Raw genomic sequence first — 21,223 nt, forward strand, 5'->3', positions numbered from 1 at the left:
GTATCCTGAATGAGCTGATAATTCAATAGTCATGCATATGATTGCATTATTTTTGTTTATTTATTTACTTACTTCATTTGAATTCTAACTAATCACCAATTTAGAAAACTAAATCATAAAATAATACCTGCAAAGAAAGGAACAAAAATATCCCAAATTACATGTAACCCTCAACTTACAATCATTCATTTAGCAACTGTTCAAAGATACAATGGCACTGAAAAAAATGACTAACAATTGATTTTTGCACTTCCAACCATTGCATCATTCCAGCAATCACATGATCTAGGTACTTGGCAGATTGATTTCTGCCTTCATTTATTATTATTGATAAATAGTGGGTTGATAGGTTCTGAATATTTTTTTCTTTTATTCAGGTACAAGTTGAAGAACAAATGTTAGAAAAAAAGTTAATAAACTGTGTAAATGAAAAGGAGAAGTTGCTCACACAATGTAATGCCTATAAAAGTGAGCTTGAAAGCACAAAAGATCAATTGAGGTATGCTAGATTTTGGCATTTAAACATAGAATTGCTTTTATGATCATGAAGTCTTCTGATATTTGATCATGGTTAATGAAAATAGTTCTATATACCATTCAAGCCTTATAATGCACATTTTGTCCAGAATATAGTTTTAATATTAATGGTAACTGGATTCATCACATTCTTGTGTATTATTATGTATTCCGCAGATGAAGTTTTAGATTTTGAAATATTAACATTAGATTATTAGCAAATACGTTGTGAGAGCTAGTGATTTAGCGGCATCAGACTAGAAATTGGAAAGTTGTGAGTTCTAGTTCTGCTTTAGGCACAATGCCAGCGGGATGACCTTGAGCCAGTCGCTCTCAGGCACACACAAATAGGTATATATTGCCATGTCTGGTGGCAATAAATATTTTAAGCCAAAAGCTTTTGAAAATGGAAAAATCACTGAACAATCTTTTATTAATATAATATGCAATTGATTTACTGTATTGCAAAGTCTGAGAGAATTGTTATTTTTTTCTGGATTTCAAGAGTGAGATTTAATTTGAAACTCCATTTTTACACACTGACAAATGCTTCCAATAATAAAGTTATTCCTAACCAAGTATATGGAGCTATTTTTTCAGTGGCATGGGAAAGAGACAATGGACTATTTTTATTATTATAAATCTGATTTATTATTGAGTTTATGTGTGGGGGGGACAGGACTCTGTGTATCTAAAAACACAGGTTACCACTTTACACATGGCAATGTTGGAATGTTGTCTCTCCTGAAATTTGTGGGGTACACACTGTTATATCTTGTACATCTGTTGGAGATTTATCCCTTTTGTCAGGTCTTTTTTATATAAAAGCTAGCTTAATATTTTTCCCATTTTCCTTTCGCCTTTTCTCTTTCTTACTCTGTATTTTATATTAATTCATACTTTTTATATTTTATGTTTTTTCAATCACATTGGATGCTTTGGTATAAAAAGTGATATATAGTTAGCACATACAAACACACACACACACACAGAGGTCACATGACAGCACTTTGTAACTTTCAGAAGAAAGGGTTCACTTAACTATTGCAGATTTAATGGCCTCTACAAAAAAAGTTGTAAAATTGGATTGTGGCATTTGAAGTGTCTCAACTTACGACTGGAAATCTAGTTCCAATTGTTGTCTTAGATGGAGGGCTATCTATAAATAATCATTTTGAAAAGGAAAAATGTGATAGTTAAAATTCAAAACTAATCCCTAGAATCTGGAATTGCTGGAATGCCACAAATTAGATGCTGAGAATTGCCCCAATAAGTCCTTGATTTATTGTCCATAGACTTTATGGTTTACAAAAAGATATTACGGTCTGTGCAAAACAGAGTTTTAATTTCTGTTTTTAGCTGTTAGGTGTATTTTCATAAAACACTACAGAAAACCAAAATATATTAGCAAAAGACAAATACATCCAATTCTGGTCATCATTTAACCTCTTTCAATCAGTGGGCAATACTGCACAATTTTCTTTGATGCTTCAAGTATCAAAACATAAAATATTTAAAACTGGTTAGCTTCTGAGAAGATATAGACCATTTAATTTTGTTTTCTGTTTATATAGATAGATATACAGATAACAGTATTATGTGTGAATGTGTATATATATAGATATATAAATATCACACATGTACACATATATCAATATTAAAATGGTGATGGGCTTGTGCCAATTTATATAATGGCTTAACTTGTGTATTTTTGTGCCTGAAGACTTCAAGTTGTCAAATATAGATTATTGATACTTAATTGTAATTATTAGATTTTTATGACAGACTTTAAAAAGTCAGGATGAAGATTTCATATTCCAAAAGATTGTATGTAAATGCACTGCCTGCTTTTTAGAATTCACATTCAAAGTAAAATTGTGAATCAAACAATTGTTGTCAAGGAAATATTGACAATAAGATAATCTTTAAGAACCTGTGTAATTTTGATTTGCATTTTAGACATTTAACTGAAGAGAACTGCACTGGAATACAAAACCTTAAAACTATGGAAGGAAAAGTGTCTGAAGTGGAATTTTTGCTCAAACAGTCTCAGCAAAAGAATCAGATCCTTGAAAATAAACTTCAGGAACAAAAAGCAGGACTTCAAGAAAAAAGTGCCATAATAAATGAAAATGAAGATTTAAAAGCACTAATTGCACAACAAAAAGATCAGCTTAATTTGTATTGTCAAGAAATTCAACGTTCAAAAATTGAACTGAAAACTTTAGAAAATCTTATTTTCCAGTTGACCCAAAGCTCATCAAAAGAGGTACAATGATTTCTCTGATATTTTTTGAAGGATCTACTGTCTGTATATATTTGTGTGTCTATACTTTCAAGTCAGTCTTGCTTTGTAGCAGTGGTCTGGACTAGGTCCCTGCAGACTTTTGGCAAGATTTTCAGAAGTGGCTTGCTATTACCATCTTTTTTAGGATTGAAAGACTGGCCCAATATCACCCACTCATTTTGTTCCTAAAGCAGGGATAAAATTCACATATTAACAGTGATAAAATATTTTCCCTCCTTCCGTGTTGTAAGTTTATATTTATTGTTATTCGTAAGTGTGTTTTTCTTTTTTTCTTTTTTCTTTATTGGTGTTGTTGTGTTGTTTTATTTGTTTCGTTTTTGTATTTTTGGTTGTTTGTAAATTTATTTATTTATTTATTATTTAGATTTGTATGCCACCCCTCCCCGCAGACTCGGGGCGGCTCACAGCAAGATACAACAATTCATAACAAATCCAAATATAATTTAAAATATTTAAAAAGAACCCCATTTTACTAACAAACACACACACAAACATACCATGCATAAATTGTACATGCCCGGGGGAGGTGTTTCAGTTCCCCCATGCCTGACAACAAAGGTGGGTTTTAAGGAGTTTACGGAAGGCAGGGAGAGTAGGGGCAGTTCTAATCTCTGGGGGGAGTTGGTTCCAGAGAGTCGGGGCCGCCACAGAGAAGGCTCTTCCCCTGGGGCCCACCAACCGACATTGTTTAGTTGACGGGACCCGGAGAAGGCCCACTCTGTGGGACCTAATCGGTCGCTGGGATTCGTGCGGCAGGAGGCGGTCTCGGAGATATTCTGGTCCAGTGCCATGAAGGGCTTTAAAGGTCATAACCAACACTTTGAATTGTGACCGGAAATTGATCGGCAGCCAATGCAGACTGCGGAGTGATGGTGAAACATGGGCATACCTAGGTAAGCCCATGACCGCTCTCGCAGCTGCATTCTGCACGATCTGAAGTTTCCGAACACTTTTCAAAGGTAGCCCCATGTAGAGAGCATTACAGTAGTCGAACCTTGAGGTGATGAGGGCATGAGTGACTGTGAGCAATGAGTCCCGGTCCAGATAGGGCCGCAACTGGTGCACCAGGCGAACCTGGGCAAACGCCCCCCTCGCCACAGCTGAAAGATGGTTCTCCAATGTGAGCTGTGGATCGAGGAGGACGTCCAAGTTGCGGACCCTCTCCGAGGGGGTCAATGATTCCCCCCCCCCCCCCCCAGGGTAATGGACGGACAGATGGGATTGTCCTTGGGAGGCAAAACCCACAGCCACTCCGTCTTATCTGGGTTGAGTTTGAGTCTATTGACACCCATCCAGGCCCCAACAGCCTCCAGACACCGGCACATCACTTCCACTGCTTCGTTGACTGGACATGGGGTGGAGATGTAAAGCTGGGTATCATCAGCGTACTGATGATACCTCACCCCATGCCCTTGGATGATCTCACCCAGCGGTTTCATGTAGATATTAAATAGCAGGGGGGAGAGGACCGACCCCTGAGGCACCCCACAAGGGAGAGACCTCGGAGTCGACCTCTGACCCCCCACTAACACCGACTGCGACCGACTGGAGAGGTAGGAGCAGAACCACTGGAGAACAGTGCCTCCCACCCCCAACCCCTCCAGCCAGTGCAGAAGGATACCATGGTCGATGGTATCGAAAGCCGCTGAGAGGTCAAGAAGCACCAGGACAGAGGATAAACCCCTGTCCCGGGCCCGCCAGAGATCATCCACCAACGCGACCAAAGCAGTTTCCGTGCTGTAACCGGGCCTGAAACCCGACTGCTGGGGACCTAGATAATCGGCTTCTTCCAAGGACCGTTGGAGCTGGAGCGCCACCACCTTCTCAACAACCTTCCCCATAAAGGGAAGGTTGGAAACTGGACGATAGTTATTAAGTACGGCTGGGTCCAGGGAAGGCTTCTTGAGGAGGGGGCGCACGAGCGCCTCTTTATAGAGTGTTGGAAATATGTAAATATGTAAATATGTTTGTTTATGATTTGTTAATGTTTTTAAAGAATTTCAATTAAAAACATTTTAAAAACCTGATAAAATGCAAACTCTTCTCAATGAAGAATGCCTTTGTCCCTGTATAGAAGGATCCTTCTATATGAAACCCTTATAATTGCCCCATTTTATGATCTTTTTTGCCAGTTAAGTTCCCTATTGACTTTACTTGTCAGAAGGTGGCAAAAGGTGATCATGTGACCCGAGGACATATGATCGAGGTGCCAAGTGTCTAAATGTTTATCACATGGCCATGGGGATGCTACAATGGTTGCACTGTAAATGTAAAAAATGGTTATAAGTTAATTTTTCGGTGCCATTGTAAATTTTAATGGTCACCAAACAAATGGTTTTAAGTCAAGGATTACTTGTAATGGTAGATATTTATAAAGTATTAACTATAGTCCATTTTTTGCTATAAGAACTACACTAATAATGAGGAAAGGAAATTAAATTGAAATGATGCAGAGGGGACAAAAATATAGAGTATATATTTGTTTTTCCTTCTTTTCACATTTATCCAGGGGTGGGCTACTGCCCGGATGGGGGGGGGGAATGCAGTGGGGTAGCGAAAATGGAGCTCCGCCCCCGAGCACCCAGTTTGCACTGAAAGAAGTTGAAAGAAAATGCAGGGTGTCCTGCATAAGCCACGCCCACAGTGTGGTAGTAAAAAATTTGGTAGCCCTTCACTGCATTTATCGTACATATTGTTTGGAAATATCATCACAATTTCCCAACATTTTAAATGCTGAGATGGCCTCATCACTCCTGACTTTTTCAAGATCCTTCAAGACAGGTTTACTTGTGAGGTGCATCCATTATTGTTAACATCTCTTTATTATTGTTTAGTTCTGGTTTTATAGTTTTTTACATTTTTAATAATTATTATATAATGGTTTTAGGTAATTATTGCTTATTTCTCATTTTTAATTGGATTATTATTGTCACTTTCTGTGAGATATATGGCTGTATAAAGTTGAGAAATAAATTGTATTCATGAACAACTTCTCAATTAATAATTACGTACTGTAATTACAACCAATTTCTTTTTATATTTGTTTCTGTTTTGCCCATTTTTAGGATAATCACTCAAATGAAATGTGCAGTAATTGGTCTGAAATAAATAGTTTTCTGAAAGAAGAGCTAAGGTATTCTTTTAACTTATTAAGGATCAAATAAACCCATTATGAGTTATAAAAAATAAATCAATTATTATATACTATTTTTCCTAGGCAAAAAATTAATTTTCAAGAAACAAGAATTCAGAAACTTCAGACAGAATATATGGCCTGTAAGTTAGGTCAAGATTTCTCTGGAGATGATGAGGGACAGGAATTGAATGTCCTAGAAATTGAACCAGTAAAACTCAATAGAAATCAGGCAGGTATGTATAATGGTTATATGACTTCAGTAGAAAAGCACATTGTATTTCTACAAATTAAACTGAAAAAAGTTTAATTTGTTTCTGAATACTAGATAGTTGTTTCTTCAATAATCCACTTAAAAGTACAATAAATGGATCTTGTGACAAGAATATCCATCATGTTTAAATCTGACTAGCACCATAGTGGTTCAGATGATAAAGCTAAACAGGTCACTTTCTAGACTATCTAGAAATGGTAGGTTATGTTTACACTTGATACTGCATTTACTGAGATAATTTTTTTTCTTTGATACACCATCCCTATGGTCACAAAAATTCATATGCTTGGCAACTGACTCATATATAGGATGGTTGCAGTGTCCTCAGGTCATGTGATCACTTTTTCAACCTTCTGACAAGCAGAGTCAATGGGGAAGCCAGATTCACTTAACATTTGTGTTATTAACTTAATAACTGCAGTGATTTACTTAACAAGTATAAGAATGGTCACTGAATGGGACGAAAAAAATTCACTTAAAACCCAAAACACAGAAATTTGGGGCTCAGTTGTGGTTGTAAGTCAAGGAGTATCTGTGTGAACAGTTAAGAGAAGATTCTGTACCAAAATATTATGACTAATGTATGCATCTAAAATATTAGTGCAGATCTACAAATGGATTCTCAGATTTACTTAGGTAAAAATGCTTAGCTTTACAATATTGTACATTCTAAATTTTTATAAATGTCTAAACCTCATTGTCTCATTGTTAAAGGGACAAAGTGTGAACAACTGGAACTTATCAGTAAACAGTTTGAAAAAGAGAAGCAAATATTAATTAGAAATTTAGAAGAACTACGTATTAAACTGGAAAAATCAGAAGAAGAATGTGCTGTTTTAAAAAACAACATTGCCCAGAGAACCAATCAGTTTCAAACAATACAGGAAGAGCTATTAGAGAAAGCTTCAAAATCATGTCGCTTGGAAAGAGAAGTAAGTTAAAACTAAGAAGTCTGATCTTCAGGGCTATCTAGTTTAATTCTATTTTTATATGATGCCTAAGAAGTTCTAAAGCATATATTAATTCCTCTGTAATAATATACTCTGGCTGGAATTTACTTTTTGCATCAATACTGAGATCTCCTTTCCTTATGGTTTCTTTCATAGTGTTAACTCACATTGGCTTAAGATCATTCTCACTATTAAACCAATGAATAGCTAAGGCCTTTTGAGATAATTTGTCAGAGTCCGAAGTACGCAAATAGCCATTGTGGTATAGTCCCACAAGCCTAAATCAAATGTAACAGTATATTCTGTCATCATATAAAACCTCTATACTTCTTGTCCCAGACATGACTGATATTCCTGTTGATTTTAACAAAAATAACAAAAGGGTTAGGGTAAATGGGCAGCCATTTTTTATTATTTGATAAATAAAGTAAAATAAATATAATGAGAAGTGACATAAGATTATAGGTAAATGGGATGAACTGTGAATGGGTTTATGTTTTGCAATTAAGTATGTATGTATGTATTTTCTTAAATATTCTTAAATACAGCTCATGTTATTTGCCATTACTAATACCCTAAACCAGGGATAGGCAAAGTTGGCTCTTCTATGACTTGTGAATTTCAACTCCCAGAATTCCTGAGCCAGTCATACTAACTCAGGAATTCTGGGAATTGAAGTCCACATGTCATAGAAGAGCCAACTTTCCCTACCCTAAACCATGAAAAAACATATACTACATTGGTGCAACCAGCTGCACGTATACAGTATAGAAGTTACATTAAGTATGTGATAAATGTATAAAATTATATCAGCCCTTTGTGTATTTATTCTTTGTAGATTGCAAGAAAATCCTCCCAGTTTTCCATCCTTGAAAAACAGTTGGAAGAAAAAACTTTTGCTTATGTAACTGCACTTGCAAGAAATACTGAATTGGAACAGGAATTAATGGTAATAGTCTTTTACTTTTTAAAAATATTTTGAAGTAGAATGAGATACATTAATCTTATATGATGTTAAATTGTGCTAATATACCGTATTTTTCAGTGTATTAGATGTACCTAGATTTTAGAGGAGGAAAACAAGGGGAAAAGTATTCTGAACCAAATGGTGTAGTATTATATTGTTTAATAAAATACAGTAGTCCCTCGCTATATCGCGCTTCACCTGCCGCGGCTTCACTTCATTGCGGGTTTTGAAGTCAGCTTCATTTGAATGATTTTACCACACAAACAAGCGCTAGAATCCCCCAGCGGGACTCCCAAATGATGAGCGGGGCGGGGACTGAGCTCCGGCGGAGGCCCGTCCCCTCGTTCAATCCCCCTCGCCAGTGCCGAAAGGAAAAAAAAGAAAGGAACGTGACGCGGCGGGGATTTCCAGACTGGGCTCGAGGGCGGAGGAGAGAGAGAGAAAAAAAGAAACAGCCGGGGCAGCTCACCAGGGACTTTACAGCCGGGGCAAGGCAAAAAACACAACATTTGGCCGAACTGCTGCAAAGAACAGAGTAAGTAGTAGTGGGGTGGAAAGGTTAGCCGGCCGTTGCTCGCCTACAGGCATCCGGAGCTGGTGGGAAGGAGGATAAATTCCCCATCGCGGATTTCACCTATCGCGGCAAGGTCTGGAACGTAACTCCCGCGATAGGTGAGGGATTACTGTACCAGTATAGCAGAATACTTTTTACAACCATGTATACTTTTTAAAACCGTGTACTACACTTTTTACAAACTTCAAACTTGACAGCTTCAAGACTTGTGGACTTCAACTCCCAGAATTCCTCCACCAGTCATGCTAGCTCAGAAATGGGAGTTGAAGTCCACAAGCCTTAAACCTGCCAGGTTTGAAGACCCTTGCATTCCTAACCTCTAACTTAGTGGTCTTCAAACTTGACAGCTTTAAGACTTGTGGACTTCAACTCCCAGAATTCCTCCACCAGTCATGCCAGACTCGGCTCTCCTCCTAGTTCTCCCCCCACCCCATACCCACCCACCCCACAGTTCCGATTCACACCCCCTTCTGCTCTAGCTAGACTTAGAGTTGGCACCACTCTGCAACTGCATGACAGCTCAATGGAGACATAGCAGCTGCGAGTGGGAAGCCAAGCCCAGCTGAGGAAGATCTGAGGAAGGCTACGGCACCTGGGATCAGCTGGAGTGTGAGTTCTGCTGGGGACAGCTAGCTTTTCACCAGGTTCTTTTCTTTTAAAGAGAGAGAGAGAGAAAAGAGGGGCAGGCAAATAACCAGCTTCTCTAGAGGAAGAAATGTGTATCTCCCATCAATTGCAGTGTAATTCTGTCTTTCTGTCTTTACACTGCAACTGGTGGGAGATACACATTTCTTTCTCTAGAGAAGCTGGTTATTTGCCCGCCCCCTTTTTTCTCTTTCTCTCTTTAAAAGAAAAGCACCTGGTGGAAAGCTAGCCGTCCCATCAGAACTCACACCCCAGCTGATCCCAGATGTGTAGCCTTCCTCAGATTTTCCTTACATTGCAAGTAGAGCAATGGAAAAACCCCTGCAAAGACTTAGGGCTTGGAAAACATTCTTCTTTGCAGAGAATAGCAATGAACGAGCTTGCAAGCGGGTAAGAGCTGGGAACATCGTTAGCACCTGGTTAGGGCTGAAAGAAACTTACTCAGAGCAAGTTAGAGTAATTAAAAAAACCCTGCAAAGCCTTAGGGCTTGGAAAACATTATTCACAGAGAGTAACAATGAAAGAGCTTGGGTACATTAATAGCACCTGGTTAGGGCTGGAAAGAAATATTTGGAGCAAATAGAGAATGAAAAAAAAAATCAAAGGCAGGGTTTGGAATACATTCTTGGCAGAGATTAACAATGAAAGAGCTTGCAAGCCAGTAAGAGTTGGGAACATCGTTAGCACCTGGTTAGGGCTAGAAAGAAACTTACTCAGAGCAAGTTAGATTAATTTAAAAAACCCTGCAAAGATTTAGGGCTTGGAAAACATTCTTCCCAGAGAGAAACAATGAAAGAGCCTGCTAGGCAAGAGCTGGGAAGATGGTTAGCAGCTAGTTAGGGTTGGGGGAAAAAAGCTACATTCAGTGCATAAGACATACCATAATTATCAGCCAGTTTTAGGGAGGAACAAGGTGCATTGTTTACACCGAAAAATACGGTACTTGTTCAGAGCAAAAATTCTTTTTTTAAAATAAAATTGTCTATCTGATTTTTGCCTTTTAATTTTCTAGCTAATATTTTTAAATGGTCTTTATTAATTTTTCCTTTAAAAACAAATATGTGTACAGAAAAAGAAAAAAAACACAGTGGACTAACAACATATAACATTAAGGGCGGCATAAAAATAGAATAAATAAATAAACAAACAAACAAACATAATATACATCTGAATCAAAAAACATAAAACAAGCTTGTTGATATTTTCTTATATATTTAGTTTTCATTATGGTAAATTGATAGTTTTCTATAGATTGAGTCACCTATTTCAGTTTCAACATCTATTTCATTTATATTACATAACTAAATATCCAATTATTCTCATATTAAGTACACAGAAAGTAAGATTGTATAATTCTTTACAGTTTTTTTATTATATAGAACTACCGGTATCTTATAGTAGCCAATTATGCCACTTATCACATATTTTATAAATATCTATTTCATCCTTATCCTGGAGTTCCATTGATAGTTTACTCATTTCAGCACAATTCAAGGTTTTCATAACAACAGGTAGCATATTCAGTATTAAGTCAGTTTTTCAATTTTGCATGTATCAAGTATACCTGTCCTCTTTTGTAATGTTTTCCCTAAATATACCCAATAAAAATAACTCTGGCTTACTTCAATAACTTGATCTGTTGTATTATGACTTTAATTTTATTCCAAAATGGTTTCACCTTGGAGCATGTCCACCATAAGTGGTAGTAAATCCCCTTTTCTTTTTACATTTCCAATACTTTGGGGAGAGTTTCAGGGAAAATAATGCCTATCATGGGAGAGGAAGATCCCATCTGTAAAACATTTTGTGTATGTTTTCTTTGTATGTTACTGCAAGAGTCAATTTATATAGTTTACCTCCCAGACTTTTTCTGATTCTGACAGGTTTATTGAGCCAAAATTCTGACCCCAAGCAATCATAGATCTACCTCTTGTAATTTGCAGTTGAAAATTATATAATTTTGAAATCATTTTTTCTTCTGTGCCCAATAGTATTTTATCTAATCCGTGTATATTTTGCAATCCAAATTGCTAATATTTTAGTTATGCTTGCACAGTGAGATAATGATTTCCAAAATATCCATATATTTTTTTCAACTTAATGTCAACTTGGTTTTTTTAAAAAAAAAATATTCTAGGCAATGAACTCTCAGCTTCAAAGCATGGAAAGAAACATCATTGAAGAACAAGATCACTTCTCTATAATATTAGAAGAAACGAAGTTAATTAATCATGGACAACAGAAGGAGATGGAAAAACAAATTGAGTTAGTAAGTTTCAAAGTTATGTAATAAGAATTATTGAAATTAAAATTTCAATTCCAAATATTTTGATAGACTCTTGCACTTAGAAAAGTTGTACTTCTGCCATATTCTATCTGGGCTTGGCTGTAGGTAAACAGCTAACAGCATGGCCCTCTGAAAAGTAATTTACATAACTATTTCATGCAATAAGTTCTTTGTGGAGGCATACTGTGTGGCTTTTTAAAAATCATGCTACTGCAAATTTCAATTAAAAAAATAGCTAATGTTCTAATTGATAGAATATTGGATTAGCCAGTGCTTTTTCCTCCATGACTTTCTTGCTACAAGGAGTAGTTGCCATGCTATTCTGTTATCAGCAAGCAAAAAACAACTGGCTTGCAGGAAATGCATGTTATCTATTAAAAGACTAGAAAGAGCATGTTCACTCTTCTGAATTACATTATTCCCATAATTCACATGAGAAAGAGTTTGGATGTAATATAAATGTACAATTTGCCACTGGTACAGAGTAACTTAAATTGTAGTTGCTACCCAGCAACTACTGTTATCCACTTTCCTCTTTCTTTTTAATTTTTGCATGATCTCTTAGGTCTCCAAAGTCAGAAAAAATAATTGGAATAACAATTCTAGGATTTGTTCCCTACATAGAGAACAGGGCCACAATGCAGTTCTATCATATTGTAGGTATTGCTATTTATGGCTTTTTAATGCTGCTGTTGCTGTATTTATTTACTTACTATTTATTACATGTATGTGCTTCCCATATTATAAGAGACAACTCTGGGTGACTTACAAACATTTAAACTAATATACATTAGAATAATAAAACAATCAATAAAAATAAACACTATTAAAAGTGGAAAGGGGTATTGATGATAGGTCAACCCATGATGATAAAATATCTCAACCAGCAACTTCATGTAGATGTAAAAGAGGAATGGAGAGAGTACCAGTACACAGAAAAGGAGCAGCTGTGGGCTGGATCTCACTTTTTATCAATACTGATTAGGACCAGCCTTGTCAGGATCAATCAATACTATACCTTATATACAAGAAACAGCACTGTTTGGAAGCTACATCTGCAGGCTTTGAAATATCAAAAACTGGTGAATGAATTACTACAGTGTTCTTTCCAATTGGGTTAAAAATGCTGCTACAAAACAAGGGTGGTGATGAAAGGGTTGGAATTAAGCAGTGAGTAAGAAAATTGTAAACATATTTCTGCAGGTTTCTCAAAGTTCATTTAAAGCCCCCACTAGGCCAGAAGCTATAGTAAATGCTCTAGTTTTTTCAGTTCTCAATCTCTGTATCATTGATTATTTCTTTCAGCAGTCTTAATTGTATTCTATTGCCATCATTTTGTGTGTCTGTTAAATATGATAATCTATATTTTGGGTTGCTGTAAAATATTGGAGAATATTCTTATAACATTGATGAATAGGGGAAGTATATGTGGGATATTGGATAGATCAATTAAAATCTTTCTTTCTTATATAGCTACAGTCTCAACTAGAAACTAAAAACCAACAATTTCTAGAACAAGAGAAAACTATGTCCATTTTCCAGGAGGATGTTTTATATAAACAGCATCAGCTTGAATCATTGAATCAACTATTAATAGAAAGGAAAGAGGTAACCTTTTTGAATAATTAACAGTTATTGGGGTTTGGGTTGGATTGCTTGAAAGTTACTACTTGCAAATTGTTTCTTTGCCTTTTAGCATCTGAAAAGCAATTTGAGAGTCACTGTTAATACTAGGAAGCTTTGAACTAACAACCTTTGGATGCAATTTCTAATTAAAAATTATAAAATAGCAGTATTAGGAAAGACCATATTTTTAGGTTTGAAATGCCAATGTATTAGCTATTGTTAAAATCCTGGAAGGAGGTCTGTATAGTGCCAAAACTGTTGATGTAATTGAGCTCAAAGTGGGGTGCATCTTTTTATAGTATCTTGATATGACTAGATGAATTATGATTTTTTACTATCTTCCCCCATCAAAAAAAACTGAGATGCTTCAGTCAAGCAAGCAGTATTTTATCGATAAGACAAACCCTTTTATATTACTTGAAACTTTCTTGAATTTATAAGGTGTTAGAGTCCCCAGATCCCTAGTGGCATAACTATTTGGTTGGTACAAGAGAGACAAAGTTAAGAAATAGGAACATGAAATTAGATAGATGCCTGAAGAATCAACCTGAAAACAAAACACTTGGGTGGGAAATAATATAATTGTGCAAAATGGAAGGAAAGCCTAGAAAATGAATTTAATCCAAATGTCTTAGGACAGCATACCTGCAGATTTTTATTTTATACAAAAACAGGTGACAGACAGCTTGCCTGAGAATTTGTAACCATATTAAAAATATGATAGAAAAGTCCCAGTATTTAATAACATCAAATATTCTGTTGATTCTGAATGAAAACAGGAAACAGAAAAACAAAAAATTCAAAAAGATGAAGCTTTAAAGAAATTACAAGACCAACTTGCTGATGAAACAATCAAGGTTTGTACAGTTTTGTGGCTTCTTAAAACTTCAAGTAGCTCTCTGTTCTATTGTATTACCATACTTATAATATCTCCTTACTTTTCATTTTCTTTCAAAAAGAAAAGTAGCAGAATGCCAGATGGATCCTCTGCATTAATTTCACTTTTGGGTTAAATTAGTATTTAGTCTTTAAAGAATAAATCCATGAATGGATTAGTTCCTTTAAGTCTTTCATATTTATTAAATGACCCTACTCTTTATGAATTTATTACTACAACTATTACTATTGTTCAAATAATTTAATATTGAATGTAGCACTTAATTTTTCAGGAATACCAAAGATTCCAGAATCAGTAAAAAACCCTCTCCTATCAGAAGGGTTTACAAAACAGGAAACATAGAAGGAAAAAAGAAAAGAGGAGGGGGAGAAGCAAAGAGCCCTATGTATATATAAATAATCACATGAGTTGAAAACAAATCAAGGGATAGCAAGAGCCAAATGTAGTTTATTTCTCTGTGTAACTAATTAACTAGACTTGCCTCTATCAGATAGTCGTTCTTCGCTGTTAAATGTTTTCTTCTGTTTTATTAGGTCAAACATTTACAAAAAGCATTAGAAAGCTGTAAGCAAGATATAACTTTGTATTTAGAGAATTTGGAAGAAAATAAAGTGCTATTTGAAAAGCAATTGGAGAAAAAGTCTGAGGAGGTAAACATGTTCCATTTATTCTTTTTATGTTATACTGTATTTGATTTACAAAAAATAAGAATTCATTTTATTAGCTAGATTACTGGAAAGAAAAATGAGAGAAACGTCACTGATTATATAATACTGTACAACCAGGCCATCATAGTTACTAAAGACAAAGAATATGTTGTTTAGTTATGTGGAAGTGATTTTGAAAGTCAGGTTCTGTTCCTAATTATTTTAAGCTAAACCATATGTTCAAATATAGGCCATATTGTAGATTTTTATTTTCATTTATAATAGACCTTAATAAATACTACAACTTGTTAGTAGCATAGATATATATTGATAGAGCAGACCATTCTGTAAAAGGTGAAGTAGCAGGAAGCTGAAAAACTAATTGCCTTGCCTTGCATTCTCATCATAAGAACATAAGAAGAGCCATGCTGAATTAGGCCAAAGCCCATCTAGTCCAGCATTCTGTGTCACACAGTAGCCGACCAATTGTACATGGGGTCTTGAGCAGAAAGAGAAGGCAAGACCCTCCCTTTCCCTTGACCCACAACAAATGGTACTCAAGGGAATCCTGCCTGCCTCAACCAACATAGAGGCGGCACATTGACATCCTTTTCAATAACCACCGATACACTTGGCATCCCTGAATCTGTCTAATCCTGCCTTGAAGCAATCAAGGCTGATAACTGTCAGGACCTCTTCTGGAAGTGAATTCCATAAACCAACGACCCTCTGGGTGAAGAAATATTTCCCTTTATTTATCCTCACTTTCTTACCTATGAGCTTTAGGGAGTGCCCCCTCGCCCTAGTGTTGTGTGATAGAGAAAATAATTTTTCTCTATCCACCTTTTCTATCCCATGCATGATTTTATACACTTCGATCAAATCACCCCTTAATTTAATAATAAATCATATTATTTATTTCTCAGATACAGAGGTTGCAAAAAGAAATAAAGCATAAGAATGACAATCTTCAGTCAACTAGTGAACAGAATCTTGCTCTACAGCAGAGTCTGCAGCAGCAGCAGCAAATGTTACATCAAGAAACCATTAGGAATACTGAATTAGATGACAGCCAAGTAAAGCTTCAAAAGCAGGTACATTCTTTATGGTAAATATTTTAAAAATGTATGACAAGTATTTATATTCTGTGTTTTCTGTTACCAAGCATATTTGAAATGAAACAATTTCATCTTATTGTAAAGCATTAACTTGAATTCAGAGGGTTCTTGTGAGTATGCCAGCAGTTAGCTGGAGGAATTGACTATTTTATGTACAGAATATATCTTGAAAGAAATTTGCTCTATGGCTAGGTTCCCAAGATGGTTCTTTGAGGCAGAGCAAAGTGTAAGCCTCCAGCATTGTTTTTATACAAAATAAAAATGGCTGGTGATTGTAAGCTATTTATTGTTTTTAAGTGTACCTGCCTACCCCAGAAAAAAAAAATTGGGCCTGGGAAATTTTTTTATCATTTTGCTTTTTGGTAAATTGTTGTTTTGTTGTTGGTGTTACTAAAACTTTCCAAATGCAGTTGTGTAAAATATTAGGAGATTGAAATGTCCCAACTCTGACATTACTGGAAATCATCCAGTGTGAAAAGGCTTGGCTCAATCTTACAGAAATATTTCAGTCTGAAACAGGCATTTGATTGCAAAAGGAAGGTTGGAATAGATAGCTTCATAATCAGAATAAAACATTTTAGGGCTACGACTTTTTGACATTAAATTTTTTTTGGGAGTACTGTATTTCTATCTCCAAGCTTCAAGTTGCCCATTGGTCCAAAAAACTAGGAACTCCATACACTGGTTAAGATAATAAATTTTTGAGATACTCCAAAATGTATATATATTTATGCTTATTAGGAATAAAAATAAAAACAATAGATTTGTATATGTATTCTACTGAACCATAGAAGAGACCTCTGATTGTTTGAATGCAGCTTGAACATTCCTATGAGACTGGCTTCAACTCAATAGTCCTTCTGACTCTTGCAAGCATAAACTCTAATCGGGCATTAGCACATTACTAAGAGATTGATATGCTACCAAATTGTTTAGAATTACAGTGTGAATCTCTGTTTCTCAAAAAACAGGTATCAAAACTAGAGCAAGAACTTCAAAAGCAGAGGAATACATTGGAAGAAGAATTGAGAAGAACAAATGAAAGGCTTCATTTAGCCACTGAAGAAAACAATGTGAAACGGCAAAAAATAGCAGAACTTACTGCCACAATCAGGCATAGTCCCAATTTTTTAAGTTTAAAAATATGCTAATATTTTCTTGAACGTATTGTTTTGGGAGGAAAAAAAGGTTTTTACAAACAAACGTTTATAGCACAATTCTATGCATATCCATTTGTTCTATAGATTGTAGTGGGATTTATTCCCAGATTACTATATGAGGGCATTTTCAAATGTATTTATTTGTGTATTTGTTTATTTTTCCATTTATTCTTTGATTACTTTAAATAGCTTACACTTAAAACGTTCAGATTTCCTATGAGGTATACAGTAGTTCTCATTTTTAAATTATTGATTCTGGATACTTTGTAGACCTGTAAACATGCTATTGTTTTAATCATTCATTGAGGTATCATATATTTGCTTCTTTAGGCAGATTAAACAAGAGATGGATCAGTGTAAAGATGAGTTAATAGACATGGAGAAAGAATTAGTGCACTTAAGAAGAGATGGTCATAGTAAAGCAACGCAGCTGAGCCAACTAGAAATTACTTTACAACAGAGAATCTCAGAATTTAATAAAAAGACATACCATGGTAAGCTCTTCATTATGCCATATTCAATATTATGCCATATTGAAATGAATGGAACAAATTTCTAGAATGAATAACATTAAATAAGAATACTTTTATTAACTGGCTGCAATGATTATAAATAATTATAATTTATACATTGATTAGATTATTTCAGAAAAAATGTTTTGGGTACTTTTTTAAACTAATATTTTTGTTTTCCCCAAAAAATACCCTGTGCAATGTTCCAGCATTTTTCGGACTATAAGACGCACCCCACCCCACCCCCCAAAACATTGGAGTTATATATGGATTCCAAGTTGGTTCATGTACTTACATGCAGCCACTTGTGGTTTGCCTGGAAGGACTGTGACTATTTAATAACTTTCTGTCAAGGCTACTTAGCCAAGGACTCTGCTTTACATATGACAAAATCAATCTGACAGGCAGCTCTTTTACTCTCAGATCAGGATCAAAATGTATCCAGAAAAAATTATTTTTGCCAGCTCCCAGGAACCAGAGGGAGTTATGTGGGAAAAAGTGTGACCTTTCCTGCTGGCTACCCTGCTGGCTTTCTCAGGAAGCCAATGGGGAAGATTGCAAATGGGGATTACATGATCACAGAGGTCTTGGCAATCTCTCTAAAGTGCAAATGGGTTGCCAAGAGCCCAGATTGTAATTGGGTGACTGAGGTGCACTGCAACAGCCATAACTTCAAATACTGGTCATTAGTCCCTTTGTTCAGTGCCATCATAATTTTGAACTGTTACTGGACAAATAGTTGTTGAGTGAAAACTACCTTTATATAAGGTAAAAAGAGGAAGGAGAAGACTAGGAAAGCTGTAGCTAGATTCTAAAGATCAGAAATTTAAAGAACAAATAGTATATAATGCTATGTACAGGCATGTTGGAAACAGAGATGGTTTATTAGAACTGAAAGTATGGGAAGGTATAAAAAATAGTGTTACTGGAGTTTTGACTATGTTTTCTTTTCTTTTTATCTCACGTTTTTGATTTTTATCTCTTATCTCTTGGAATAACGTGAAGGGTATGTGTGCATGTATGTAACACTAGGAAAATAATGTACAGTATATTGGGCTGATAGCTATATGCATTGAATTCAAGAATGTGAATTCTTGGCAGCAGCAACAGCATGAGAATTACTAAATAGAAGCTAAGTTCAGAAAAGGAAAATATTCATAGCTTAGATTTGATGGTTTTCAGTGAATTCTTCCCCTTATGTCAGTAAAACTCACATTTTAGAGTTATTACTTATTTTTTTGGGATATCTAAGTGGAATCTGTGGCCCAAAGTTCTTGTTACTAAATTTGCCAGAGAGGTTTGCCACAGTTATGCATGACTGGCAATATCCATATTTGTTGCATGATAACATCCTCAAAAACTATATGAGAATTTTTGACTGCATCATATATGCACATGTGCATGCACACATACTATACACAGTCAACTTAACTGGCTTGTAGTTTGATTCTAAGTAGAATTAAACTTGATTTTAAACTGAAGCTCTACTTCATAGAGAGAATGGAAATAGGGTATTTCCAATGATTACAATAAGGCCAAAGGATATTTTTTCCAGAGTCCCTTTCTTGGCACCCAGTCTTCTAGATTTAGGGATAGGGAAATGGTTCAGTTACTCCCAAATAATATATTTAACTTTAAAAAGTATTTTATGGTGATTGCTGATATTGAACTTGTTGTGTTCTTCATCTTGGAATAGAAACTTAAAACAGTATCATATGTTAGATGCATACATTGTATGGCTAAACATTCTTGGTTGTTTTTTTCCTATCTGCACAAAAGTGAAAGAATTAGAAGATAAGCTGTTTATAAGTGAGACCCAGCAAAAAGATTCCATACAGAAAATAGAATCTCTTGAAATTGAGCTGGAAAACACCACTGGAGAGTTAAAAACTACTTTGAGACAACTGCAAGATCTTCGGGATACATTACAGAATACACAGATATCCCTGGAGGAGAAGTATACTAATATCCATGATTTAACAGATGAATTAAGGTGTGTTAATAAGCATTACAGAAGTGGATCAGTTATCAAACTAGTAGTTCCAGCAGATGGTATACTTACTCAAGCTTGCCTGGGCTTAAAAATCTAACATGATTGGACCTGGTTAGCATTTGGATGGGAGATCTTAAGGGAATTCCATAGCTATATGCTGATGTGCAATAAACATCAATGAAGAAAATAATGGCCAATTATTTTTGTTTCTGCCCCCAAAATCTTCAGGGATATTTTACCAGAGTTACCTGAATTTTATCTCAAATCAAGAGAGTATTTTTTACCAATACAAATTAATACATTAGAATATTTATTTCAAAGTTTATTTTGTTAATTGAAATACAGCTTGAATTTGCTTTTACAGTGGTACCTCTACTTAAGGACGCTTCTATTTAAGAACTTTTCTAGATAAGAACCAGATGTACAAGATTTTTTTGCCTCTACTTAAGAACCATTTTCTATTTAAGAACCGAAGCCCGGAAAAATTTCCCAGGAAATTTGAGAGCAGCATGAAGGCCTGGCCAGTTTCCTGCCATTCCCCCTTTAATCCTGGCCATCTGGGCTGCCAGAGGAGCCTTTTGGTGGCGCTTAAGGAGGCTTTGGCAGTCCAGAGCGAATGAAGCATTTTCCTTTCTGTGGGCAGTTGGGTAGGGAATAAACCTCTGCCAGCACCCAGAGAAAAGAAACGTTCCCTTCACTCTGGGCAGCCAAGGAGTCACCACAGCAAAGGAAAAGTGCCGGCTATAAAGCAAGTGAGTGAGAAGAGAGGGGAGCCCTTCAGCATGGGAAGGAAGAGGTAGCAGCAGCAGCAGCAGCCAGTGTATGGGAGGCAGTGTATGGGAGGCAGCCTCGCGTCGGGTGTATTGGAGGCACGTGCTCCTCCTTGCCGCCGGAGAGTCCCTCTTTATTTTTAAAGCCTTAAAGTTTTGGATTTTTTTGATTCCCCTCACCTTCTTCCTCCTCCTCCTCACACCCAAATCCCGAGCTTTTATTTCTTTCCTAATGGGTTTGCACACATTATTTGCTTTTACATTGATTGCTATGGGAAAAATTGTTTCTACTTAAGAACATTTCTACTTAAGAACCTGGTCACTGAATGAATTAAGTTCTTAAGTAGAGGTACCACTGTATTTATTAACAATGAAATGCTAATATAAATTATCTTTTGAATGACTTCATTGCCTTAAAATCATTGCATTGCTGAATTTTGAAGCAAAATAGCTTTAACTGTCCTTCAAGCTATTTCCCAAATGCAGAGGAACGCAAAACTAGATGTAAAATTAAGACAATAAAAAATAGGTATTATATACTATCTCTCATAAAAGGGAATAGCCTAAAACAAAAAAAACAAACTAGTATACAATATATCAGCTAATTGTGCCTTATTTTGAAACATGGAGAGCAACAGACAAAAGCCTGTTAGATGTATAACTTAGCTGAGACACAAATACTTGATAAAAATGAAAGCAAAAATTTGCTATAAATCTTCATTATTTAGAAATAATGAATCGTTTAATCATTTAATTTAGAATGGCTTAATTCTAAGTATGAATGTCCATAGACTCAGTCCATGAGTCTGTGTATGATAATTTACAAAATGAATAAGTCATGTGTA

General features: G+C 35.7%; 1 protein-coding gene across 1 annotated transcript in view; it reads left to right on the forward strand.

The window, feature by feature from the left end:
• The window catches only part of CCDC18 (coiled-coil domain containing 18), a 38,484-nt gene that overhangs the window by 8,601 nt on the left and 8,660 nt on the right, over window positions 1-21,223 (forward strand). Inside the window, 14 exon segments of the mRNA XM_070746484.1 lie at window positions 378-499; window positions 2,476-2,785; window positions 5,890-5,957; window positions 6,042-6,193; window positions 6,946-7,163; window positions 8,020-8,130; window positions 11,505-11,636; window positions 13,128-13,262; window positions 14,060-14,137; window positions 14,712-14,828; window positions 15,752-15,919; window positions 16,915-17,057; window positions 17,434-17,597; window positions 19,395-19,608. Of these exon segments, the coding sequence (XP_070602585.1) occupies window positions 378-499; window positions 2,476-2,785; window positions 5,890-5,957; window positions 6,042-6,193; window positions 6,946-7,163; window positions 8,020-8,130; window positions 11,505-11,636; window positions 13,128-13,262; window positions 14,060-14,137; window positions 14,712-14,828; window positions 15,752-15,919; window positions 16,915-17,057; window positions 17,434-17,597; window positions 19,395-19,608 (2,132 nt within the window).

This window comes from Erythrolamprus reginae, chromosome 3 (assembly GCF_031021105.1).
Source record: "Erythrolamprus reginae isolate rEryReg1 chromosome 3, rEryReg1.hap1, whole genome shotgun sequence".
NCBI lineage: Eukaryota > Metazoa > Chordata > Lepidosauria > Squamata > Dipsadidae > Erythrolamprus > Erythrolamprus reginae.